This window comes from Strongylocentrotus purpuratus, unplaced genomic scaffold (genome assembly GCF_000002235.5).
Source record: "Strongylocentrotus purpuratus isolate Spur 01 unplaced genomic scaffold, Spur_5.0 spur5_scaffold_5, whole genome shotgun sequence".
Classification (NCBI taxonomy): Eukaryota; Metazoa; Echinodermata; class Echinoidea; order Camarodonta; family Strongylocentrotidae; genus Strongylocentrotus; species Strongylocentrotus purpuratus.
Window position 1 is genome coordinate 24,841,144 of NW_022145611.1, and position 23,418 is coordinate 24,864,561.

The window sequence follows — 23,418 nt, forward strand, 5'->3', positions numbered from 1 at the left end:
AAAAAAATATTTGTGGTCACTAATGTGAGAAATAACTCATTATAGAAACATTAAAAAAGAGATTGCCAATCACAACAATCCAGCATGTGTTCTTCTCTTGAATTTGATTTCACACAAAAAATAAGTGCCATTGTGGTATAACATGTTCATATATTCACTTTACATCAAATAAATTATAAGGGAAGGGTGAATTGCAGTACATTGATCAAAATATGTGAATTTCAGCTTTAATCATGGATTTCAAGAAATAGGGAATATCTTTTTCACTTATGAAGTAAGAATTTATTCCTTGTCAGCTCAGTTTTGTGTTAATTTTAGAACACTAACCTGGAGGAGGAGGGCCTCTTCTGTCAAAGGGAGGTGGACCATCTCCTGGAAATGGTCCAGGACCCATCATGGGATCCATTCCATGGGGTGGTGGTGGTCCATACATGGGGTCAAAGCCAGGATCCATTGGTGGAGGAGGACCATGATGATCAAACTCTCCCCTCCCTGGCGGAGGAAATCCCATCGGGGGACCAAAGTTCCCTGGTGGGGGTCCACGCGGTCCAAAACCCATATCATCAGGATGAGGTCCAAAATGTGGAGAGAAGCCGTCGGGTGGAGGACCGTAGGGATCATCGTAAGGCCCTGGACCCTGTGGACCAAAGTCTGGGTGGTGTGGCAGGACATCTCTGTATGGGGAGGGGCCCATGTCACGGTGGTGCATTGGAGGGAGGTAGTCATCAGGATGGGGTGGGGGCATGTCTCGGTCCATCATGGGCGGGGACATTCTGGGCCTAGATCCTGGTGAACCTCTATGACGAGGGTCGATTAATGGTGGTGATGGAGCGTCTCCATCTATTATGCTGTTCCTGCTTGGACCTGTGCAGACAGACATGCAGCAAATGAGCTTGCTTTCATTGAAGCTGATATTTATACAATTTTCTCAATTCTCTGCAATATGATCACATTAAACTTATATTTCCTCAAAAATCATCCAATCTTACAAGAAAGTATTCGCTAAATCATAATTTATCTTCCTGGCATGGGCATACAACAATGTACATCTAAATGCTAAATGTAAGCATTGATTTTCACAGAGAGATCTGACATATAGTACTTTACAATATGCACTGTATGAAATATAACATTACCATTGGCTACAAATAAAAACTTTTATAAGGCTGTCAGACCCAATCAAATACAGGCATGCAAAATGGTACTAACTTATAGAATTCAAATTTAAGGAGAAATGAAACATACATTTTTAAAGTCAAAGTCATTGAATACATGGACAATAGAGGGAATAAATACATACCTCTCCTAGACATTTTGCTGCCTCTGTCACTGTTGAATAAGGAAAGGAAAAGAAACAAAAAGTATGAATAAAAAGAAATGCTTTGTTACTTTATAAAACTACATTGACATTAGAATTGTACGTAATTGACACTTAGTTTTTTCGATATTAATGTTGTTTGAGATATGATTTAAGAATGGTTTTTTTGGTAGGCTTGTAAAATGAGCCTAAAAATTATATTACTCTTAATTAGAACAGAATAATTAGGCTAAACTCTATGAATCCAGTCTTTAAAGGATACTTCACTCATTAAATTGTTGGCATACTCATTTTTAATCTGATCAATTTCACACAATGGTGGGATGCAATTTTATAATTTTTTTCCTCAAGTCTATTCATACTCACCCTGGTCCGTATGAAGGAGACACTACTCCTGTTTGGGAGGAAAAGTGATAATTAACAAAATTTAGCATATCAAAATATCCTCTCTTATAATCTGATAAAAATCACAAATAATATTATGTACATGTTTGTGCAGCCATACCATCAAAATCACTGTCACTTTACAGTGCAATGTGATAATACAGTACTCCCTAATACATCATAAAGCTAATAGCGTTTCATATCTATGTAACTAATTACTAATCATAATGGAGAAGGTAAAGGAGAAGTAAGGAAATACAGAACCATGGTGATGATCAAAAATTTGACAAAGCACTTTTCACTTGCAACTGACATCCCACAGTTTAAAAAAAGGGATAGTTGAGTTCCGTTGCAGAGGGTGCTACACAATTATTTTTTTTGTGAGATAATGAAAAACTGTGTGTCAAATTTGAAAGAACATAATATTTAAATGACAAAATCATCTTTGTTTGATCAAAATTGGTTCAGAGACAGCTGAAATATAATTTCTAATACTTGTGTACCACCACAAATATTAGATATATTGAAAAATTTGAAAAAAACGTTGGAAAACCGTTGAAAAAAGAAAATAACGCCTTTTACGTCGTATTTCAGCCAATGCTGATGTTGGCTTTTTGGTTGGCATTTTCGTGTTGCTTATATTATGCACAACCAGCCGGCCCATGTATTGTTATTTTTGATTAAATAATTAATTCACGGTCACCATGTTTGTTTTTTAAGTGGAGCTGAATTGGTATGCTCGTATTGGCTAAATTTCACACACTTTGGGGTCTAAAATTACCTTCGTAGCAATTTTAGGTTCTAAAAGAGCACTAGAAATGTCATAGATAAGAATAAGAACAATAACCATGCATTTTGAAGGCGTTTGCGGTCTGAAAACAGAACTCAATTATCCCTTTAAAAAAATTTGAATCCAGTATCATTGTTTATAAATATCCTCCTATTGGTACGAAGAGATTCATGATCAGAATTAAAAACAATTTTCAAGTGTTGCCTTTTTTCTTGTTCATAACTTTGACTCATAACCAAATTTCAATAATAGCCTTATCCTTCAATGAAATTCCTCAAAAAGTCACTGAATTGGTTCTTTCATGTCATTTGTCTGTTTTTAAGGCTACTGATGCCAGGGTGGACAAGTGTCTTGTCAACTGATCTTCAACCTGTGTACTTACTCATAGGTGATGGTGCGGCTGCCTGAGGCTTGACAAGAGGTGCATTTTCTGAAGTTGCTCGTCTTCCTTCCAGCTCTGTTAATCTGTATAAAATTTGAAATTGCACACCTATCTTTAGATATCAAGAAATTAGTGACAAATGCTTGTAGATGCTTCAGCTTGTGATGAAATTTTGATCATCTGTGTTATGCATCTCTAAAACCATAATTATCACAACTGAAGTGCTTACAACAAATCTTTGGTTTCATGAATTGTTAACAATGCCCATTTCGAGGCAAAACACTTTTCTGAACTGAAAAGATACGGTATTGAGAGTCAAATACTTGCAGCATGAACCTCTAATGAATCTGAATCCCTCTTGATATTCACAACAGGAAATGATTTCACAGTATACTAAGAGAGATATTCACTGATATGATAGCAGATCAAACCATCCATACCTGTGTCTTAATGAAGCAGCCTCCCTCTTAGCTTCTTGGAGCTCTCTTTCGGCTGTTCTAGAGGAAAGCTGGTAAACAAGAGAGAGAAAAGAGTGTACAGGTATTAAAATAATATGTTTTTGTATCATCTTATATAACAATACGTCATATATTATAATTAACCTCCAAATATTGACTAAAAGTGAACTTTCCTTGATATGATTCTATTCATTCTTACATATAATTTAAAAGTAAAGTCTTTCAATATAATTTCTATTTAAAATCCAACTTGAATAATATGTAGGATATCATTCAGTACATGACAAAAGTTATTTTCACAATTAATTTTTCCTTTTAGTGACAATGTTCTTTACTTACCCAATGTTCATGTGTCTTCTTTTCATGGGCACCAATCTAGAGGTATGAGAAGAAGAATTAAAACATTGTTTGATTATGAACACATACATCTATTTGAATGATACCACTGATACATAATAGCACACATTTACTTTTAAAAGACAATAACATTTTGCAATATGTTATATGCTCCCATGCAAGAATTAAATGTTTCCTTAATTCCCTCAATTTTTGACAGTGACTAGTTAAATGTTCATGTTTTTAAAGAGATAGACACCATCTGACTCTCTGAAGCATTATCATTTAGCGGAATTATTCAAAATAAATTAAAAAATATAATGGTAGAAAATCACGATATCCGAAGTGCTAACATAAGAATAAAAATGAATACATCAACAAAGCTCACCTGGGTTTTATAATTTCTTTCTGATTTCTCCAACTCTGATTTCAGATCTGCAATTTGTTGTCTAAAAAACAGAAAGTAGCCAAGAAGAGAAAAATCACAAACAGTGTATTCATATGGTGCTAAACATGTAGCACATCTAGTCCCCCACAAAAGATAAACAAAAAACAAACAAACAGTCATACATATTTTCATGCTATTCCAGCAGACATACAAATATGAGGACTTGAATAATAAGGTCTCCCACGTAACATACGCAGGAATTCCCCAAACACGGTTATGTATTAAATATAGTGTGGTCCTGTATACAGTTGTTACATATCTCTTTGAAACTATTTTAATCAGTAAGTGTTCTACTGTTTCTTTCAGTAACAAGTTAATGGTAACACTTCAGTATGCGGGTGCCAATGTGTTAGTACTTTTGTAGAGAGGTAGTTTTCAACTTGTCAAAGCAGCTTACCTGTAATTATTCAAGTCTACTTCAGAATTGATTGCCTTCTCACTCAGTGATGTCAGCTGTTCTTCACTATGTAGTTTCAAGGCTTCCTCTCTTCCAAGTTTCCTGTAACGTTATACAAATATGAAACAGAAATGGCAAGTCAGAGTGCAAACTTTTTGAGGAAATTATTATCATGTAGTAGTAACTGTATCAACACTTAATGTTTTGCAAACCATATGGAGAAAAAAAATGTTGATGCTACATTTCAGAATCTTATGTGCCATTTAAGCACAACCTCTTTTTTTAAGCATACATGCAATCTACTAGTTTTATTACAAAGTCATTGCTACATTCTCAAAAACAGAATTTATTTTTTTTAAACAAAAAAATTGAGCAGTTATAAAACCCTACACACCATCAGCAAAATATGTAAACAAGTATTCTGAATGCTTGTAATGGACCTCAGAGTCTTTTCTGACAGAGTGAGATAAGTCATAACGTTGCGTTGTATTAAAAATCATATATTTCATAATAACCACATTTGTTGGATACATCATAAAGTTCAAAAGGAGGTCAAACAGATATAACTGTGTGACAGTAAGATCTCTTCCTACCTTTGTAGCTCCACCTCCTTGCCCTTGAAGTACTCTTGGAGGACCTCCATCTTTGTCTTGGTTTCACCCAGGGTGCTCTTAGCCTTGGAATGTTCCATGCGGAGGGCATCAATCTCATGGTTGAGCGCCCCTACCTGTGATTCAAGCTCCCTACCACACTTCACCTCCTGGTCTAACCTCTCCTGGACCTCATCACGCTCCTTCTCAATCAAGGAGAGCTTAGCATTAACCTGATGGAAAGGGATAATAAGGTAATTAATAATAGTATATAATAACAATACTAACAATAATAATAATACTTATTATTATTATCATTTGTATATCACATATAGACTATATGAAACAATGTCTACATGTAGTTTGGATATTATTTCCCTGGCGGATAAAACTACATAACTCTTGGATGAACCATGCTGCTCCAGCAAAGTTGAACATCTTATACACAAAATATGTGAAAAAGCATCACAGTATTAAAATTTAGGATAGGACATACATGTACAGTTTAGTATGCTCCTTTGTGCAGTATTTATGGAGGCGACAAAGGGACATACTCTTGGTATTAACAGACACTACTTTTCATATTCATAATGAAAGACTAGCTCTTTTTAACGCAAATGTACAGTTTTCTGATATCCAAAATGGGGAGACACTTGCCTGTTGAAAATTTCAGTAGCAACATATATGGATTCCAAAAAATATGCAGAAGCAAACTAAGCAAAAATATAGAAATATTGCAGGATTTGAATTTCAACATCACTTCAATCAATATCTCAAAAGAGAAAAGGGTTTTCTTACTCTTGTGACATCCATAAGCTGTTGTATTCTAGATTCTGAGTCAACCTCTGTGAATAAAGAGACAAGACAAGAGAGAGATATCATAATATTAATGTTTATATGAACCATGAAGTAAACCTTATTTCATTTTATCAAATATATCAAGAATATCCTGCAATTTTAAGATTTCTCAAAAGCTTTTTAATAAAATTAACAGCAGAGTTGAAGTAATACCACTCTTGTATTGAACAGATGGACAGTATATGATCACATTTCAAAATACACAAATAGTTTATGATATGAGATTATAAAAGTACTCTGACAATATCAAGTTGATAAAGATATTTGTTGACAGATATATTTTGTTCTTACCTGGTCCTTCTTTTTGAATATTTTCTATTCCTTTCAGTTGTAGTAGACAATCCTTCAATACCTGTTATAACATACACAATAAACAAAATTAATGTATCTTTTTTTTTCCTTCAATATTTCAATATATTCTATCAATATATATATATATATATATATATATATATATATATATATATATATATATATATATATATATATTATATATATATTTTTTTAAAGCAGCAAGGAAATGAACCGACGTGACAAAATTCCAATCCAATAGATCAATGCAGAAAAGAACAACTATTTCAAGTGCAATGTTATTTATATTCTGAAATACTTTCTTTCTGCGCAGCCATTTTTCTGTTCATCCTAATATCAACTCTTCCAATGTAATACCATTAAAGAAATTCATAGGACAATTGATTGCACCAATTTTCATCACAATTCATGTCTTTGGTAAACATGTTCAGGGTTAAGACTAATTGGTTGATAAGCTAAAAATGTAAGAGATGTGAATTTTACCTATAAGGACTTTTTCATGATATGGAATTAATATTCTTTTTTCCTTGTAGTATTTCTGAGACTTACTTCTATTTCATTAGCTTTGTATGTTAATGATTCATCCATGTCCTTCTTCTCTGCTGTCATCAACTTAATCTGTTCCGATAGTTCCGAGACTCTGCAAGATTGAAAACAATTGATGACAAATACTAAATTGAATAAACAACCCAATTTACAATAAGACATTACTACATATAATCTATCATGACAACTTCCAGTGAACACAAAGCTTAGATCCCCTATATATACTTTATCCTTCCATGTAGGTTTCAATTAGAATTATTACAAAGTAATGTTGAAATAATTTTTTTTTCTTCAAGTTTTGGAAGTTATTCATATGCTTGAATATCTGATGTATCATCCATATCCTGCATATCACTCAAATTCACATCAGTTAAATGCAAACTGTAATTTCAAAGTCAATCCCAACAGCTGCATGCATTAGATTAGGCAACCTGAAGAATGCAATTATTAATGCAGTATATCAAAAGTGTATTCCTATGCAATTTTACATTCTTAATAATGCTCACTAAAGCTCAAAAAAGTCATAAATGATATTGTCACTCACCTTTCATGCCATCCTTTAATTTCATCTTCAAGCTTTTGAGAAAACAAAGTTAAGAAAAATATCCTCAATTCATGAATCAGAAATTCTGTGTCAAGTTTTTCTACATACATAGCGAAAATGGAATTTCTTACATTAGTTATTGCGAATGTGACTGAAAATGAATTGTAAAAATTGTAAAAACATGGTCAAACACAGTTATGATTCAGTGGGAAAATAATGTGTACACATACTACTATACTACATCAAGATTTGGAAGACATAATACATTGCTCCTATCCTAGCAGAAATTGTTGTAATGCCATTTAGCAGATATTGGCTATTTTGCTATTCAAAGCATACCGTTAAGCTGGCCAATTTGAAATACTAAGAAAGTGGTAAGATGGAGAAGACTGGTATCTTACCATTTCTTTGCTGCTGTCAAGTTGTTGATTCTGTTCTTCTAATATAGTGATGTTGTGCTTGAGATGGGAACATTCTTCCTCACCAGCATATTCCTTTCCTTGAAGCTGTGAAGTAACAAAGTCATCAAACCACATTCATATTAATACTTGTACAGGCTCAAGTTTTTCATCATTTTATGTCCTATACATTACCAAGTTTTGTTGAAAAGTGAACACGATTGATGTATAAAATAATCATAACCCTTGATAATATAGCTACGGTAGCTATATTAAGGCTATCAACTCAAAGTATGGAACAAAATATCTTGGACTTGCCGACACTAAATCATTTCAAACACAAAAACATTTCCATGATGGTCTCTATTCTTATTTTACAGAGTATATCAATTATCTACATGAATAAAATTAGATTTTTACATGTAAATCAAACTGCATGTTCATGAAAAAGCTGCACCTTCCATTCACAAACAAAACATCATTTGATCTCCATTCGGGTGAAATACAATAACAACAAATATGATTTAACTTAACAATCTAGATGGATATTAATAAAATCTGTCTATGGGATAGCCCTGGGTAAGTACATGTGAGTTATAATGAGAGAAACGAGAGAAATAATAACAATCAATAAGGTAAGGGATGTCTTTTTGTCCTTTTCTTTCAATTTCACTTCTACCTCACAGATAAAAGGAGTATTGATTCAATTTGCACAACTTACATCTTTTACTCGACCATTCAATTCTGAAACTGATTTTTGTGACTTCTTCAATTGTTGCTCCAAAGATTTAACCTGCAACACAAAAACAATATAAATACATATTGACCTCAACAATGTAAATAACTCAATATGCATTGCCAAAACATTTTTTAACTGTCAACATTTAGATATCTACTACATTCATGTGCAATTTAACTATATGTGACCACCACAATTTTAAACAAGTCTTACAAAATACTATGCAATTTAAGTGACTCCATACTAAGCAATAGTAGGAGTGGTAAACTTTATATTAACATCTAGTAACTAGTAAAAACACTAATTGTATATAAAGAAATGGGACTATAGAATTTCACAAACTGCATATACACTAAACTACTCTAAATATTACTTCATTTTTGTCAGTCAGACTATCATATAAATATCATTCGCAACACTCCATGTTTCTAAACAAGAATACATGTTTTTTTTCTCCAAAGCTATAAGCATAAAAATAAACCCAACATTAAAAACAATTGGTTATTGAGAATCCTGTATTTAAAAAATATATAAATGTTTAAAGACCCAGTCGTAAGTGAAAAATGAAATTGATGAATAATATATCAACAGAAAGCTTTTAAGCCATAGATTATAATAATATCAATTATATGCTATTTTAGTTTCTGTCATCTTATGTGGAGTACACATATTCACAATGAATTTGCATTAATTAAGCACGGCTCATCGCCTCAGCTATATAGACAAGCCGATCGGGTCCAGATGTTATGTCGTCACCATAACTACTGCAAATTTGACCCGTTGACCCTTAATATGGAAGAGTGCGGAAAATGGGGTTTGAGTTTGCAGTTTAGCATTACTAAAAAGGAGAATATTTTGTACTCCTTTCTATTTCCATTCTACATTCATTCAGCTTTCCATTGATATAAAATTGTATTTTAATCAGGTAGGATCTTTAACTGGCATCGATGGGGATTATTATTAATGACATTCATCTTATCTTACTGAAGTAATTTAGAACAATATTCTACCTTCTGTTGACTGGATTCATTCTCCGTTGTTTTCTTCTTAAGGGCTGCTTTGATCTGGTCAATCTCTTGTTGCTGCTCTTTAGAAGTTTGGTTTACCTCCTTGTATTTTGTCTGTAGACGAAATAAATGGTGATTCTTAGAAGCAGAATGTTACCATACGAGAGATAGTCAAAAGTCACCAAGTAGATCATAACATGCTATATAGAATATGTCCAATTATCAGTACATTATGTCATTCTCAATAAATCCATGAAAACATAAAATATTTTGATTGAATTAGAAACTACAAGAAATATATTAGTTTTCCTTGCATTTTCTTTCATTGAAATTACTCTAATTGGATCAAAGAAATAAATTTAAGTAAAATCTATCCAAAATTAATGTACTTTATATCTCACAGAATATTTCAAAATGACACCTTCTTTCATTGTAATTATATTCCAATTGGATGATGAATGAAGTAAACACCTACTTAAGTCACATCATGTATAAAAGGAACTTTAAGCTACATATCATTGTGAGGAATACCTCTAGCTTGGACTTGTCGCTGCCTGTACGTTCAGTCGAGGACTTGAGCTCAAAGTATTCTAGGTTCTGTTTCTGGAATTGAGTGTTGGTCATGTCAAGGGCATCCATGACCTCAGCTTTCTGAGCCGTGAGAAGGTCGACTTCACGACTTAGACTCTCATTGATACCTGGGAGTAGATAAAACAGAGGAGATATCCATATTTAGAAGAGTGATCCAATACATGCTGGAGAATGTGTTGGACTACACTTGCTCCTGGGACTTGCTCCCAGCTTTATTTTGTCAAAGAAAAAGCCCTGAATACTGATTCTGTTTAACCAACCACAAGGACTAGAGTCATGTTAAATATAGGAAAACCACTACACTAGACCTTTGTCTATTAAACTTCCTTACCTAGATTTTACACCAAGCTACAACATCCCATTACAATTCTAGCAAGTGTTGTACATCCTTCAAAGGATATCGAATTAACAGAATTTCCTAAGGTTTACATCCTACATAAATAAACCATGTTGCCTCAAGATTGTTCCATGTACATACAATCCAGAAAATTTGAAACGTTCAAAAGAATTCCAAAGGTTCTAAAATTGCTTTAAACCTGAATTCCTAAGTCCTTCTGAACTCTCTTCCAATCATCACTACCAAGAGTGAAACAAGACACAAAGCTTTCCACTTGATTTCTGTTGACTATATCTGTTTGCACATAAAATTTAAAAGGCATAACCGGTAACAATTTTGAATGTTTGCAATGATTAAAGCAATCATAGCTTTACTTACTTCTGCTTCTCCTTGTGCTGCACATCTGTATGGGGATGGAGAAATTGGGGAAAAAATATACAGTCAAAGTGTTCAGAAGCTTTAAGAAATAAATTTTTAAAATTCTGATTGTCATCAAAGAAGTGAATTTTCCAGATGGATAACTTGGATCACTACAAGTTGTTACCAAAATATGGTGGAAAGAAATTTGTAATCACAATCTGTCATGCCACATGATAATTCTCTGCCCTTGACGATCAGGAATACATCTTCCCTTGATGATTTTAAGAGAGCCTTAAAGACACACCTTTTCTTACAGTAGTGTAACTTTTCTTGTTTTGATGTGTCGGTATGCGTGTAGTGGCGTTATATGTCCTCTTAGATATGTTGATGTAGATTTTAAAGCGTACTCTTTAAATGTAAAGTGCATAGAGAATTAAGTGTTACTTATAATGCGCTAAATAAATTGAAAGTTATTATTATCATAACAAAATAAAGCTGCAAATGGACCCATCCACCTCTAGGTGTGAGAAATATTGAAGTGACGTTAACAAATGTGCAAGCATTTCCCTCATCTTACAAGCATAAGAGATGTTTAAAGACACATAGGGCCTTCCGCGGATAATATACTCTTTATGGTTCACAAATTGTCACTATTTTTGCACACTTCAAAAGATACTGAGCACAACTCACCCAACAGCAGGTTAAAAGAATGAAGAAAAAGGACATGGAAGCCTCTAAGATGATGATAACCATCCATGGAATACCAAGAAAATCGGGCTGCTGTATGGCACGCTGAAACTCAGTTGGGAACTGTTACAGAAGTAAAAGAAATGTTTAAAATACATGGCTAGTAAAGAGACGAGTTATTAAATGAAAGACAACTAAGCCTTCACTGGATCTTTTGGACGAGAGAAAATAGATGTAATTTCAAATTTGTACATTTTGTACATCACACATGCACATGCCAGAAAATTTACCATTGTTTGAACCTTCTGCAGAAGATGATGAATATATTTGCAGTATTCTACCTGGTTTAAATTTGATCAAACAGAAGCAATCTAACATTCTCAAAAGCTATCACTGCATCAACAAACAGTAAAAATCTGGGGGGGGGGGCAGTTATAAACTATCACATTATTTGTCTACAGTCGCAACAGAAAGACCCATGAAGAGACTATGGGATGGAATGGGATATGGGATGGGTACAAATCTGAAGACAGTGTTACCTTAGATTTTAAACTTTATGCCATACAAAGTCAATTCCATAGTGACAAGATAAAGATGCTATCTTCCAAAGTCTGTGAGCATTAATCATCATCTACTTCTGTAACACATTTCCTTCAATAAATGTTTACCATTTCAAACATGGGCTTGAGGATGGACTGATTCATTGCTTCTAAAGCTGGCTCCAGGTTCTTAATCATGTCTCCAAGCCAGTCACCTCCCTGGCTCGTTTCAACCGGCTCCTCCTGGTGGTCCGGTACCTCTTCTATCGTAACCCCATCATCCTGAAGCTCTTCGTTCTCCTCCTTAGTGTAGACTTGATGATGGAAGCCTTCTCTTTGGTGGCTGTCCTCTTCTTGGGTACCTGTATCAGGGACTGCATCATTGGGTCTCTCCTGCTCCACCTCCTCATCCACGGGATGGTAGTGGTTTGGGTCCTCCTCATCATCCCCTGGGGTTTCTTCATCAACCTGTAGAGGAAACTAATCAGTGAATGGTTAAAGGCATACTTAACTGTGTGGACCCGCTACCAACAAGAAACATCCTAGTCCCTCTAGGCAGGTTAAATGTACTCTACCTTAACAATTCTGTACCAGTGATGCAGCGATGTGGCTGCATTTTAAACAAACAATTATCTTACCCTGACATGGTGACAAATTGCAATGGTGAGTATAAACTATAGTCAACTTGAGAATAGGACATGAGATTACTTTATATGACATAAAAAATATAGTATTCAGAAGGATTTAAAATAATGTAATGAATACATAAATAAAAAAGAGCGATAGCAAAGAAAACCTGTTCCCATGAATTCTGAAAAGATGACATGGATGATATTATAGTCCCATACAGCAGGATTAAAATGTCACCTATATGTACATGTGGTAAAAAATGTAATGGAAAGTAACTATGGTAAACTTGAGAACAGGAAATGAGATCATTTTGTATCAGACAAAAACAAATATTGCATTCAGAATGGATGATTTTAAATAAAGAAATGAAAATACATGGGGAAAATTGACAGCCTAGAAAACCTGTTCCCATGTATTTATGAAAACACATGATGTCTGAAAAAGGCAGAAAATGTGCTGATACCACTTGACATGCATAGAAATATAACATCAACTCACCCGTATGCCGGTGCGTAATCCAGGCTCCCCATAGCTGCTGTCAGTCAGTTGTTCTATATTTGGCCTGGTATCCATACCGGGTGGTAGATTGGAATCTAAGTGTGGAGAAGGAACTTCTTGATCATCATTGGTTTCTACCTTTTCTTCTACCTGCTCTGTGCTTGAAGGTGGTAAAGAATCATTTGATGAAGCTTCTTGGCTGTCCTGCTTTGTTGAATCTTTCTGATCCTCTAAAATTTTCATGGCAGGATCATCGTTGAGATCATTTTGAGCAGGATCAACAATCACATCAGGATTTGACCCCTGAACTGTGTTCAGTTCGGCAGCAAGTTTGACAGGGTCATAGGCATCATCAGGGACTTGTTGCATCGACGGCTGAAGATGTTCATCAGAAGGGTCTGAGGATCTGGGAATCTCTGCTGTAATATCAATCTTTTCATGATCGGAATGAGATGTGTCCACGCCTTCTTTGTGTAAGAGAGATAAGGGATCTACAGGATGGATATCTCCTTGAACATCTTTATCAAGAGGGCTACTTGGTCTTCCTTCTACAATGTTCGGTCCTGCAGCCGGTGAGGGTGTAGGAACAATTTCGTCAGAACTGTCGGGAGATAAATAATGATTGGTAGCTTCATCTAGCATGGCATCAATATTCTTTAGATCCAGATTATCTTGAGTGTGCCCTTGTCCTTGATTCATTTGCACAGCATCCCCAGCTGCTAAATGTTGAGCGCTGAATGGTGACAAGATGTCTTTCTTAGGTTCTCGAGTCTTCATAAGTAAGTTCTTCTTCAGCTCCGGGTCACGAAGTATCTTGAGCATCTCCTGCTGGATGGCACCTTCTTTGTCCTTAAGTTCAGGGTTGGCATGGAGTTTGTTGAGGATGTTTCTGTACGCTTCAGGATCAATATCATCCTCACTCTTGAAAGAAAGACTAGATGGAGGACCACTTTCATCACGTTTTTCCTCTACTTTAGGTACATCTACAATGTCACTAGCACTCATTGTAAATGTATTAGCGTTGTCACTAATTGGGATATCATGTAATTTTTCTCCAGTTTCTGTTCTACTTGGAAGTTCTTGGGGTAAAGGTGTCGGCTCCAAATCATTCATATAGAGAGTGGTGCCATCTATCACTTCATATGATGGGCTTGGCTGGATAGAATCTGGTTGAATCTCATTATCTTGCTTCCCAGCATCTTCGCCAGGAGCACTATCAGGATTACTCTCTTCTTGGATATCCTTCACTTCCTCTTTCTGTCCTTGATTTGATACATCTCCATCAGGACCAAGGTCCTTGTCTGCCTTGTGTTTATCTTCTTCTTCTTCCACTCCATTACCATTTAGTTTATCTTCTTGTTGGCCATCTTCTGCAGGTTGGGTAGGCTTCTCCTCAGAGGCATTTGAATCTCTTGCTTCCATATCTTTGTTATTAGAAACTGCTTCCTGGGCTTCTTCAGGTTCATCCTTCTCCCTTACGTCTTCCTCTTCATTCTCTTGAGCCCTTTGTGAATCTTGTGTCTTTTCTTCTGTATCTTTATCCTCTTGTTTCTGGGTTTCTTCAACCTTCTCCATAGGCTCTTCTGTGTTGCTTGTACTGTCTGGTTCTTTTCCTTCATCTGATGGAAATATGAAAAAAGAACAGAAATCAAGGTTCTAATCTTCTGTGTGAAATCATTAATATGCAGGAGTTCTGTTCTGTTTCTTGCATTGATCAATATCCAACAAATAAAATTTACGAAAAATAAAGGTACCATATGGGTCAAATTCGTAACATCTCCATAAAAACAAGTTTTTATCTTTAATAGCTCATGCTGACTTATTCATCATTCCTGATGTTTATTATTATCTTTTTAACAATTACTAGTATTATCACTGCTTCTTAGTGAATACAAGTTGTCTACAAGTATGCAGTTATTCATTCATAATCAGTATTGACACAAAACAGGTGTATTATTTGTTATATCACTTGTATTTAATGGGAAGTGAGTATTTCAAATGTAATGATAAAAACAACGAAACAGTACTACTTATACATTTATTTTTGTAGGATGATATTATAATAATTCATTTAGAGTCAAAGCATATCATTAGAAGCAAATTATCAAGAGGTGTTAACAGAATAATTCTTGTTATTTTCATTATGATATAGGGCAAGCATTTGTCTATATAATGCTAATATGCTTCCAATATATCAATTAAAAAATTGTTGATTTTACTTACTCTTCAGGTTATAAACACAACTGTACAAGTACATTGAATACAGATAAATGATATTACAGTATGGATGAAGAGATGCATGTAGGTATGAATGAATGAATAAATGATTGTATGCATGATGAAGATGATTACCCTAATATACACAAGGCACTATAATGCTATGTTGAAAAAAGAAGCCTTCGTAAGACGGAGAAAAAAATAACATGTTTGATCACTTGGTTTTTCATGTATTATAAAACTTACAATTATTCTGTATTTCAATAGAATCATCTACAACAAGGTACAAGTATTTTGGGATCACTTATTGCTAAAAGCAGCAAAAGAAGTAGTACTAGTAGTAGTAGCAGTAGAAGTAATGGTGGTAATGGAAGTATTAGTATTAGTAGTAGTATCAGTAGTAGAAGTAGTAGTAGAAACTACTGTAAAACCAAAAACGTTCACATGCATTTAATGTTCATGAATTTTGCAAGTGGGTCTGACTGACATAAGATCAATGCTGCAAAATTATTGAATTACAACAGACACAGTATTTTTTTTTTTTTTGCACTTTGGGAAAGTTTCTGGTGTTACAGGTAGTCACTGCAGTGGTCGAGTAGTAAATTGCAATCCTAAAGTGTCAAATGGCAGAGTCCACATGTACATTAACTCAATGTAATTACACAAGCATTTCACTCTTTCCAGTTTGCTAGGTTTAAATTTATATGAACTAATATACTATAAGTTTGCTTTGCGCACTTCCAATACTTTTCATTGCCTATATATCATTCACCCGCTAAACAAAGCTCAATTTCAAATCATTTACTCATGCAGTCAGCCGAAAGCCAGAAGAGTAAAAGTCTAAAGGTGGCACCCTATTATATACAATTGCGCTTGACATGCTGAGCGTTATATTTTGTAAGTTCTATCTTATAACCTATATTTACATTCCTTGCTATATTTATAGACTTTGCTCATAGTATGCATCATTTGAAATTTGCACACTCATCCCTATAAAAGGCTAATACAAATGCCTCTATTATGCACAGAGCTTCCATTCATAAATTAAGCCAGTATCCACATGCCACATAATATTTAGTGTTGGCCGTATTACTTTTTGTTTGTTAAAAGTCATCAAACCTTTCATGTTTTTACTATAGAACTTCAGAAATTTCCAAAGCTTACCATGCAATAGAATGCATCACTCATGCACATATTTAGATTATAATTGTCAGTTTGCATAAATTTGATAATTGTATGCATGCCATTCACTAGCAATACAGAACATAACCAACAAAAAAAACATGAGTATGCTTGCAACTACATACTCACATACAATACACACATGCTTTTAATGAATGAAACATATTTTACAACTACCAATATATTCACAATCTACAATACATAGAAAAGATTTGTATCATACATAGCATGCAGAATCTAAACATGTAATATGAGTTAGGGTAGGTTCTTGTTAGCATTATGTTAAGTAGACTGAATGTTTATTCTAACACATCTAATTACAGTTTTTACTTGAAAATTGCTGTAAATTAAATTCATCCACTTTGTTTCAATTTTGTACAATGTATGCTACTGTGATTCTGCATTTTTATACATAGTATTGTATACAGTGTAAGTAGACTAGTAGATCAGAGTAGTACCTGATATATATCTATCTTTTTTTAATGAACAGAAAAGACACTCGCACTCACAGAGAAAGTATGAGTGAAGGGTACGTCAACTGCAGAATAAATAACTTTATATCCCTTTAAAGAATGACAAATGAAAAGGGCTTTATATTACACCCCACGCAGCACATTTGCCTTGGGTATTGCATTCCTATATCATGTGTCCAGTTATAATCATTAACAGGCTTGATAAAAGATCTGCTTGGCATTTTCCCCCTTTCATAAGACTATGCAGTATGAATTATGTTAATCCTTCATAAAACCTTAGGTAGTCCCTCACACATAACTCTTTGATCAATAGATAATGTGTCAAGAAATGCCCTTTATTTCTAGCCTGTCTCCTACTTCAATGCTAAAATGTATTTTTAGCTAATTTCTGAGAATATAAAATTATGTGAGTGTGAACATAAGGGACGACAGAACGTTTTTACATTATCCTGCATACCTTTAATATCAAATACACATCAATTTGTTTGAAATTTTAAATTTTATGAAAAGAAGTCTTTTAAAAAGTTTTTAATTTGTCTTTCATTTCAACTACTGTACTTTAGGAATCAAATAATGATGGTATGAATGAAGTTAATTTGCACATATAAGTACAACTCATTCATTTTTGTTCTCTTTGAAAGTGAAAATCACATACAATTACAAGAACATTCAAAGAATTGAATTACATTTAATCTGCATAAATGTATAAATGCAGAATACTTAATTAGCCAAGCAGCTTTGTGTAATTTTGTAATAGTCAATCATTGTTGAGTAGAGCCAATCTAGTGTTGAATCAATAGCAGTGATCCAAACAAGTAGCCTTTGGCTATGCATGTACTGATAAGAGGATTAGGCTAATTGCAGGCTTCCACACTGCTCTGTAACTAATGATATGATGCTAATTACTAATTGGTAATGTAACTGCTGCATGTGTCTACATGTGTTTGGCCCTTCCCCCTACACATTTCCATCTATCATTTCCTGTCTCAAATGTGCATGGAAAGGATTTTGGCAATCTAACCTATGCTTTTTAATTTCTATTTTCAGGCAATTACTATTACATGTTTGCCTAATTGTACATTACCTTTTTTGTATAATGTATAGAACAGTAACTTACTTTTTAAATATATATCAAAGAAAACTGTAGTTTGGAACAAAACGAACGAATATACTTTGCAGATCTAGGCGTTTATATTTTACTTGTAGGCCTACAAGAAAGGGGCAAGGAAGAAGGGAACATGGAAGGGATTCTACATTCATGTCTGTAAGATCTAAAGATACATATATTCTAAGAAGTAATTTTCTATTGACATGGTGTTACAAGGCAAGGTTTTTGACTTACCACTCAAAACATGTGCAACTTGTAGAGAAGAATATATTGACCTTCTTTTGAGAGTCATGTCAACGACAGGGTTGGTGTACACGATAGAATTTTCCATGCTTTGAGAGACAAGGTGACTCAACAAAAAGCAGACACTTCTGTAGTCAGATTCATGAAGCAGTTTGCATAGGCTGAAGGAGTCTATGATAGATTTGAACGTTGCTTGTTTATCCTTTACACTAATATCACCTCTTCGTCCCTTCTTTCTCTTAGGCTTCAAAGCAATATCAGATTTCTTACGGTTTTCTGATTTCTGATCAACATGTTTTTCTTGAGGATGGCTATCATGAAACAAGCAGCTAGGTGTTTCGTCAAAATACGTTGAGCATGTCCAATGAGACATCATGATTTCTTCATAAATGCTGATGACAAAGTTTGTTTGATCTTGAGTTGCAGCTTTTCCCGACAGCGCAGAAGCCAGTTTGGATGAAACATTGAAGTTGAACCATGTGCAGTGTGAGGACAAGTGGTAATCATTTGGGAATGAAATTGGGAGTCCTTGTGCAAGAGCAGTGAATGTGAGGTACTGCTCAGGACCACTGGAAGATTCGGCCATATTAGTGGAAGCATTCTCCATAGCATTGTCTACAAATTGAACATCTCTAAAAAAGTGATCAAAGAGTAGACTTATATTTGAAGATGTATGAAGCTTAACATCGTTAGCCAGACAAAATCTTGATCCTGTCAATAAACCTTGGTACAATGCAAGGTTGAACTGTCTCCTTTGATGAGTCTCTTCAGGCAAATCTTGTTTCTTTGTATCTTTGCAACTCAAGCGGTAATAACTGATTACATCACATCCATGACGTGCTGTAGAACGGTCCTCTGGGAAACTGATCCCACGACCAGTCATCAACATCTGAAGTAATTGTGACCGAGATGTTCTCTTGTAAAGAATCAACGTGTCTCCTTCTTGCATTCCAGAAACATTTAAGAAATGATGTTCAGGGAGACAATGTCTTTCATAATAGATGTTCTCGTCTTTGTTGCACCAAATAAAGTTTGTCATCAATTGATAATAAAGTACTGCATTGAATGTGCTTTGACTTTTGTTTACAGTCAAGTCTTCTCCTACCACTTTCGGATCACTGGCAAGGTATTGAAGGAAAAAGCATCTATCAAGAATGGATTGTTCTATAAAACTCCATTTATTGCCTGTCATCAGGTGTCTGTAGAGATCATACTCTAAGAAGTTGCTATCATCTGGACTTGGAGAAGTATGAATACTTAAAAAGTCAAGAGGTGTGCAGCACTGGTCCTGACACTTGACTGCAAGACATACATTTTCTTGTTTCATTATTGCTGTGTACATGTAGATGAGAAGGTCATTTCTTAGGTCAGGTCTCAACACTCCAGGATTTTCTTCTGAAGTGAGTCCATCAAAACGTTCCAACAATGAGCATGACTGTGAGTCATTAAATAGTTCCATGAAACACCATTTCTCAGGTTCCATCATATATCTGTAGAGCTCATACTCAAATAAATCTACCTCTTTCTTAATTAGTGAATTACCAGTATTCAAAAAGTCAAGAGCTGTGCAGCACTGGTCTTGAAACTTGACTGCAAGACATACATCTTCTTGGTTCATTATTGCTTTATAGAGGAAAAGGTCATATTCTAAGCTGTTCTGTTTCAATGGTTCAGCATCTTCCTTTGAGGAATGTTTATGAAAACCTTCTAATATTGAGCATGATGGCTGCGAGTCTCTTGGGACGACACCTGCAAGACATTGACTCCCAGATAATATAAGCAGCATGAATAGCTCAGTCTGACAACTTCCACCCATCCTAGTGGACAGATTTCCATGGACGTCATCCTCTGCAGATGTATTACAGTGACAAAAGTTGTCTTTCAACTCGCATCTCTTAATCCCAGAGTGTATGTTTGAAGTGCAGGAACTACATGGGAGTGGTGATTCTTGGGCTGAATGGAAGCGTATTGGAGTACTTGTTGGAAGGCCAAACAGTGACTTGTATTCATCCATCTTGGAATAATGGCAGCAGGAATTGGTGGGACTTTGAGAAACGTCAATCTCTTCCAAAACCTTGCCTTTGATTGCAGGGCGTTGCGAGTCTTGAGCTGACTGAAAGTGTACTGGAGTACTTGTTGGAAGACCAAACAGTGACTTGCATTCATCCATCTTGGAATACTGGCAGCAGGAATTGGTGGGACTTTGAGAAATCTCAATCTCTTCCAAACCCTTTTCTTTGTTTGCAGGGAGTTGCGAGTCTTTGGCTGAATAAGAGTATACTGGAGTACATGTTGAAAGGCCAAACAGTGCCTTGTATTCTTCCATTTTGGAATACTGGCAAAAGGGATGGGTCAAATTTGAAGCAACCTCACCTTGTTCAACAGATTTCTTTTGTTTTAAGGGACACATTCCTGTCTCACTGATAATGCCATCCCTGAAATATCTTTGTTTGGATCCCAATGTTACAATGTCTTCAAAGCTTTCGAAGTGGCATGTTCCATGCCTGTAAGGGAAATTCTTCTTGACTGGTTTACTGGATGTCTTATTGGCCATTGGGCCTATGTATGCTTCACTGATGAAATTTTCAAATTTAGAAGGCCTTACTGTGTGGTAATCTGTCATAAAACATTTCCTCTTATAGATGGACAAGACAGACAGGATCAAGTCTTCATAGCCTCTTGACAAACAGGATTCAGAATGCTTGGAGATCACTTTTTGAAGAGATTCTCCTTTAGATTTCACAACAGAATGATCAACAAAACACTGATCTTCCTTTCTAGAAGCATTGGTAAATGCAAGACGATATCCATCCAACTTGCTGGAAGTGTTCAAAGGGTTCCTACGTGGGATGAGTTTTTTGGCAAGTGGAAGGTTACGGATAGAGCCAGATTTCTGTTCGCTACGTGCTACTTCAGATTCCATAACAGATTGGTCAACAAAACACTGATCTCCCTTTCTAGGAGCATTGGTAAATGCAAGACGATATCCATCCAACTTACTGGAAGTGTTCAAAGGGATCCTACGTGGGATGAGTTTCTTGGCAAGTGAAGGGTTACGGATAGAGCCAGATTTCTGTTCGCTATGTGCTACTTCAGATTTCAAAATAGACTGATGAATACAAGACTGATCTTCCTTTTTGTAAGCATTGGTAAATGTAAGACGGTATCCATCCAACTTGCTGGAAGTGTTCAAAGGGTTCCTACGTTGGATGAGTTTCTTGGCAAGTGGGAGGTTACGGATAGAGCCAGATTTCTGTTCGCTACGTGCTACTTCAGATTTCATAACAGACAGATGAACACAAAATTGATCTTCCTTTTTGTAAGCATTGATAAATGTAAGACGATATCCATCAAACTTGCTGGAAGTGTTCAAAGGGTTCCTACGTGGGAGGTTACGGATAGAAGAGCCAGATTTCTGCTCGCTATGTGCTACTTCAGATTTAAAAACAGACTGAACAACAAAACACTGATCTTCCTTTCTAGGAGCATTGGTAAATGCAAAACGATATCCATCCAACTTGCTGGAAGTGTTCAAAGGGATCCTACGTGGGATGAGTTTCTTGGCAAGTGAAGGGTTACAGATAGAGCCAGATTTCAGTTCGCTATGTGCTACTTCAGGTTTCAAAACAGACTGATCAACACAAAACTGATCTTCCTTTTTGTAAGTATTGGTAAATGTAAGATGATATCCATCTAATTTGCTGCAAGTGTTCTTTGGCATCCTATGTGGGGTACCGATAACTTTCTCGGCAACTGGAAAATCATTGACTATGCAAAACTTTGGTTCACTATGTGCTATCAGGATATCTATGTATCTGTTGAGCTTGCTGCATGACAAAGACATGCTTCTGTTTGTTACTACTGGTTTTATAGTCTTTTGTTGAACTAGACACTTTCTTTCAGGTGAAACTAACAAGTCAATGTAGATTGGCCTACTGCAGTACTGCCCTTGTGCTCTCGACTTTCTTTGTTTATCATGAGAAACACTACTTCTTTTAGCTTCATTTTCTTGAAATTTATGAACCTGATCGATCAGCAACTTGAAGGCACTAAGAGTTGACCATGGTGTTGTACCAAGATTCTTCTTTACAAAGCCAACTTGTGATGATTCAGAGATTATTTCTGCATCATCTTGACAGACATGCTCAATATCTTTTGAGTTTCTTGCATTTTCAAAATCAGTTGGATCTTTTTCCTTTGCATTGGATAGTGGAATGGATTCAGTAATACTACACATAAACCATGCTGAGAAATAAAGTTCAATTAAATTTTTGTTGGGACATGCTGCTGCCCACACAGTCTCCTTTCCTAATCCTGGTTTATCCTGGTCAGTAGGCCTACCAGGGATTTGGGGGTTTCCAGCTTGATCATCTAATCTCAAAGATGTATCTTTCTTGGGTGTGTGTTTCTCCAGCCTTGACTGGACATTTTTAGGTCTTTCCTTTGTTCCATTCCCCTTGGCTGGAGTGATTTCAGAATGAGGATACCAACTAGTCAAAAGAAGAGACAAAAACTCAACTTTGTCTGGTGCATTTGCGGACACATGGAGAATGTTTCCCTCTGCTCTGTTCCTTATATCTGAAACTGTCTTTTCATTGTAATTGTCAATCGAATCCCTAATAACCACTTCATCTACTTGATTTGAGTTTGAATCTTTTTCTTCAGTTTTAATATCCTCATCATGGCAAGTAGACATGTGCACATCTTGCATCATATCTTTATAATCTACTTTCAAACAACCAACATCTGTGATGTCTTTTGACAATTGTTTAATTTGTTTATGGGATCCTCTGCTTTTCTCTACAATAAAATCGCTGTCAAAGCAAACACCAACTGTCTGCATGACATTCATGTAATCATATCTCTGGTCTGCCTTGCACAAAGGTTGCTTCACTTCTCTCTTGGGCTTCATTAGCTGTCTAGCATTAGGTTGTTCAACATTCTTGAAGGTTCTGATCAAATACTCCACAGCTGTGCATACTCTGTGCTCCGATTGAAAGTTCAACAAAGATACGTCGCATTTGCCAAGCATGTATGGCAATTCAC

General features: G+C 35.4%; 1 protein-coding gene across 1 annotated transcript in view; it reads right to left on the reverse strand.

Moving 5' to 3' along the window:
* The window catches only part of LOC757237 (melanoma inhibitory activity protein 2), a 35,021-nt gene that overhangs the window by 2,505 nt on the left and 9,098 nt on the right, over positions 1–23,418 (reverse strand). The window contains exons 6-26 of the mRNA XM_030999706.1: positions 13,150–14,768; positions 12,151–12,489; positions 11,486–11,605; positions 10,814–10,838; positions 10,039–10,205; positions 9,511–9,621; positions 8,483–8,554; positions 7,765–7,869; positions 7,364–7,395; positions 6,823–6,913; positions 6,253–6,313; positions 5,902–5,948; positions 5,107–5,336; positions 4,514–4,615; positions 4,057–4,117; positions 3,672–3,707; positions 3,315–3,382; positions 2,875–2,957; positions 1,685–1,712; positions 1,301–1,329; positions 328–864 (exon numbers count right to left, since the gene is read on the reverse strand). Coding sequence (XP_030855566.1) covers positions 328–864; positions 1,301–1,329; positions 1,685–1,712; positions 2,875–2,957; positions 3,315–3,382; positions 3,672–3,707; positions 4,057–4,117; positions 4,514–4,615; positions 5,107–5,336; positions 5,902–5,948; positions 6,253–6,313; positions 6,823–6,913; positions 7,364–7,395; positions 7,765–7,869; positions 8,483–8,554; positions 9,511–9,621; positions 10,039–10,205; positions 10,814–10,838; positions 11,486–11,605; positions 12,151–12,489; positions 13,150–14,768 — 3,963 coding nt within the window. The remainder of the gene's footprint in view (positions 1–327; positions 865–1,300; positions 1,330–1,684; positions 1,713–2,874; positions 2,958–3,314; positions 3,383–3,671; positions 3,708–4,056; positions 4,118–4,513; positions 4,616–5,106; positions 5,337–5,901; positions 5,949–6,252; positions 6,314–6,822; positions 6,914–7,363; positions 7,396–7,764; positions 7,870–8,482; positions 8,555–9,510; positions 9,622–10,038; positions 10,206–10,813; positions 10,839–11,485; positions 11,606–12,150; positions 12,490–13,149; positions 14,769–23,418) is intronic.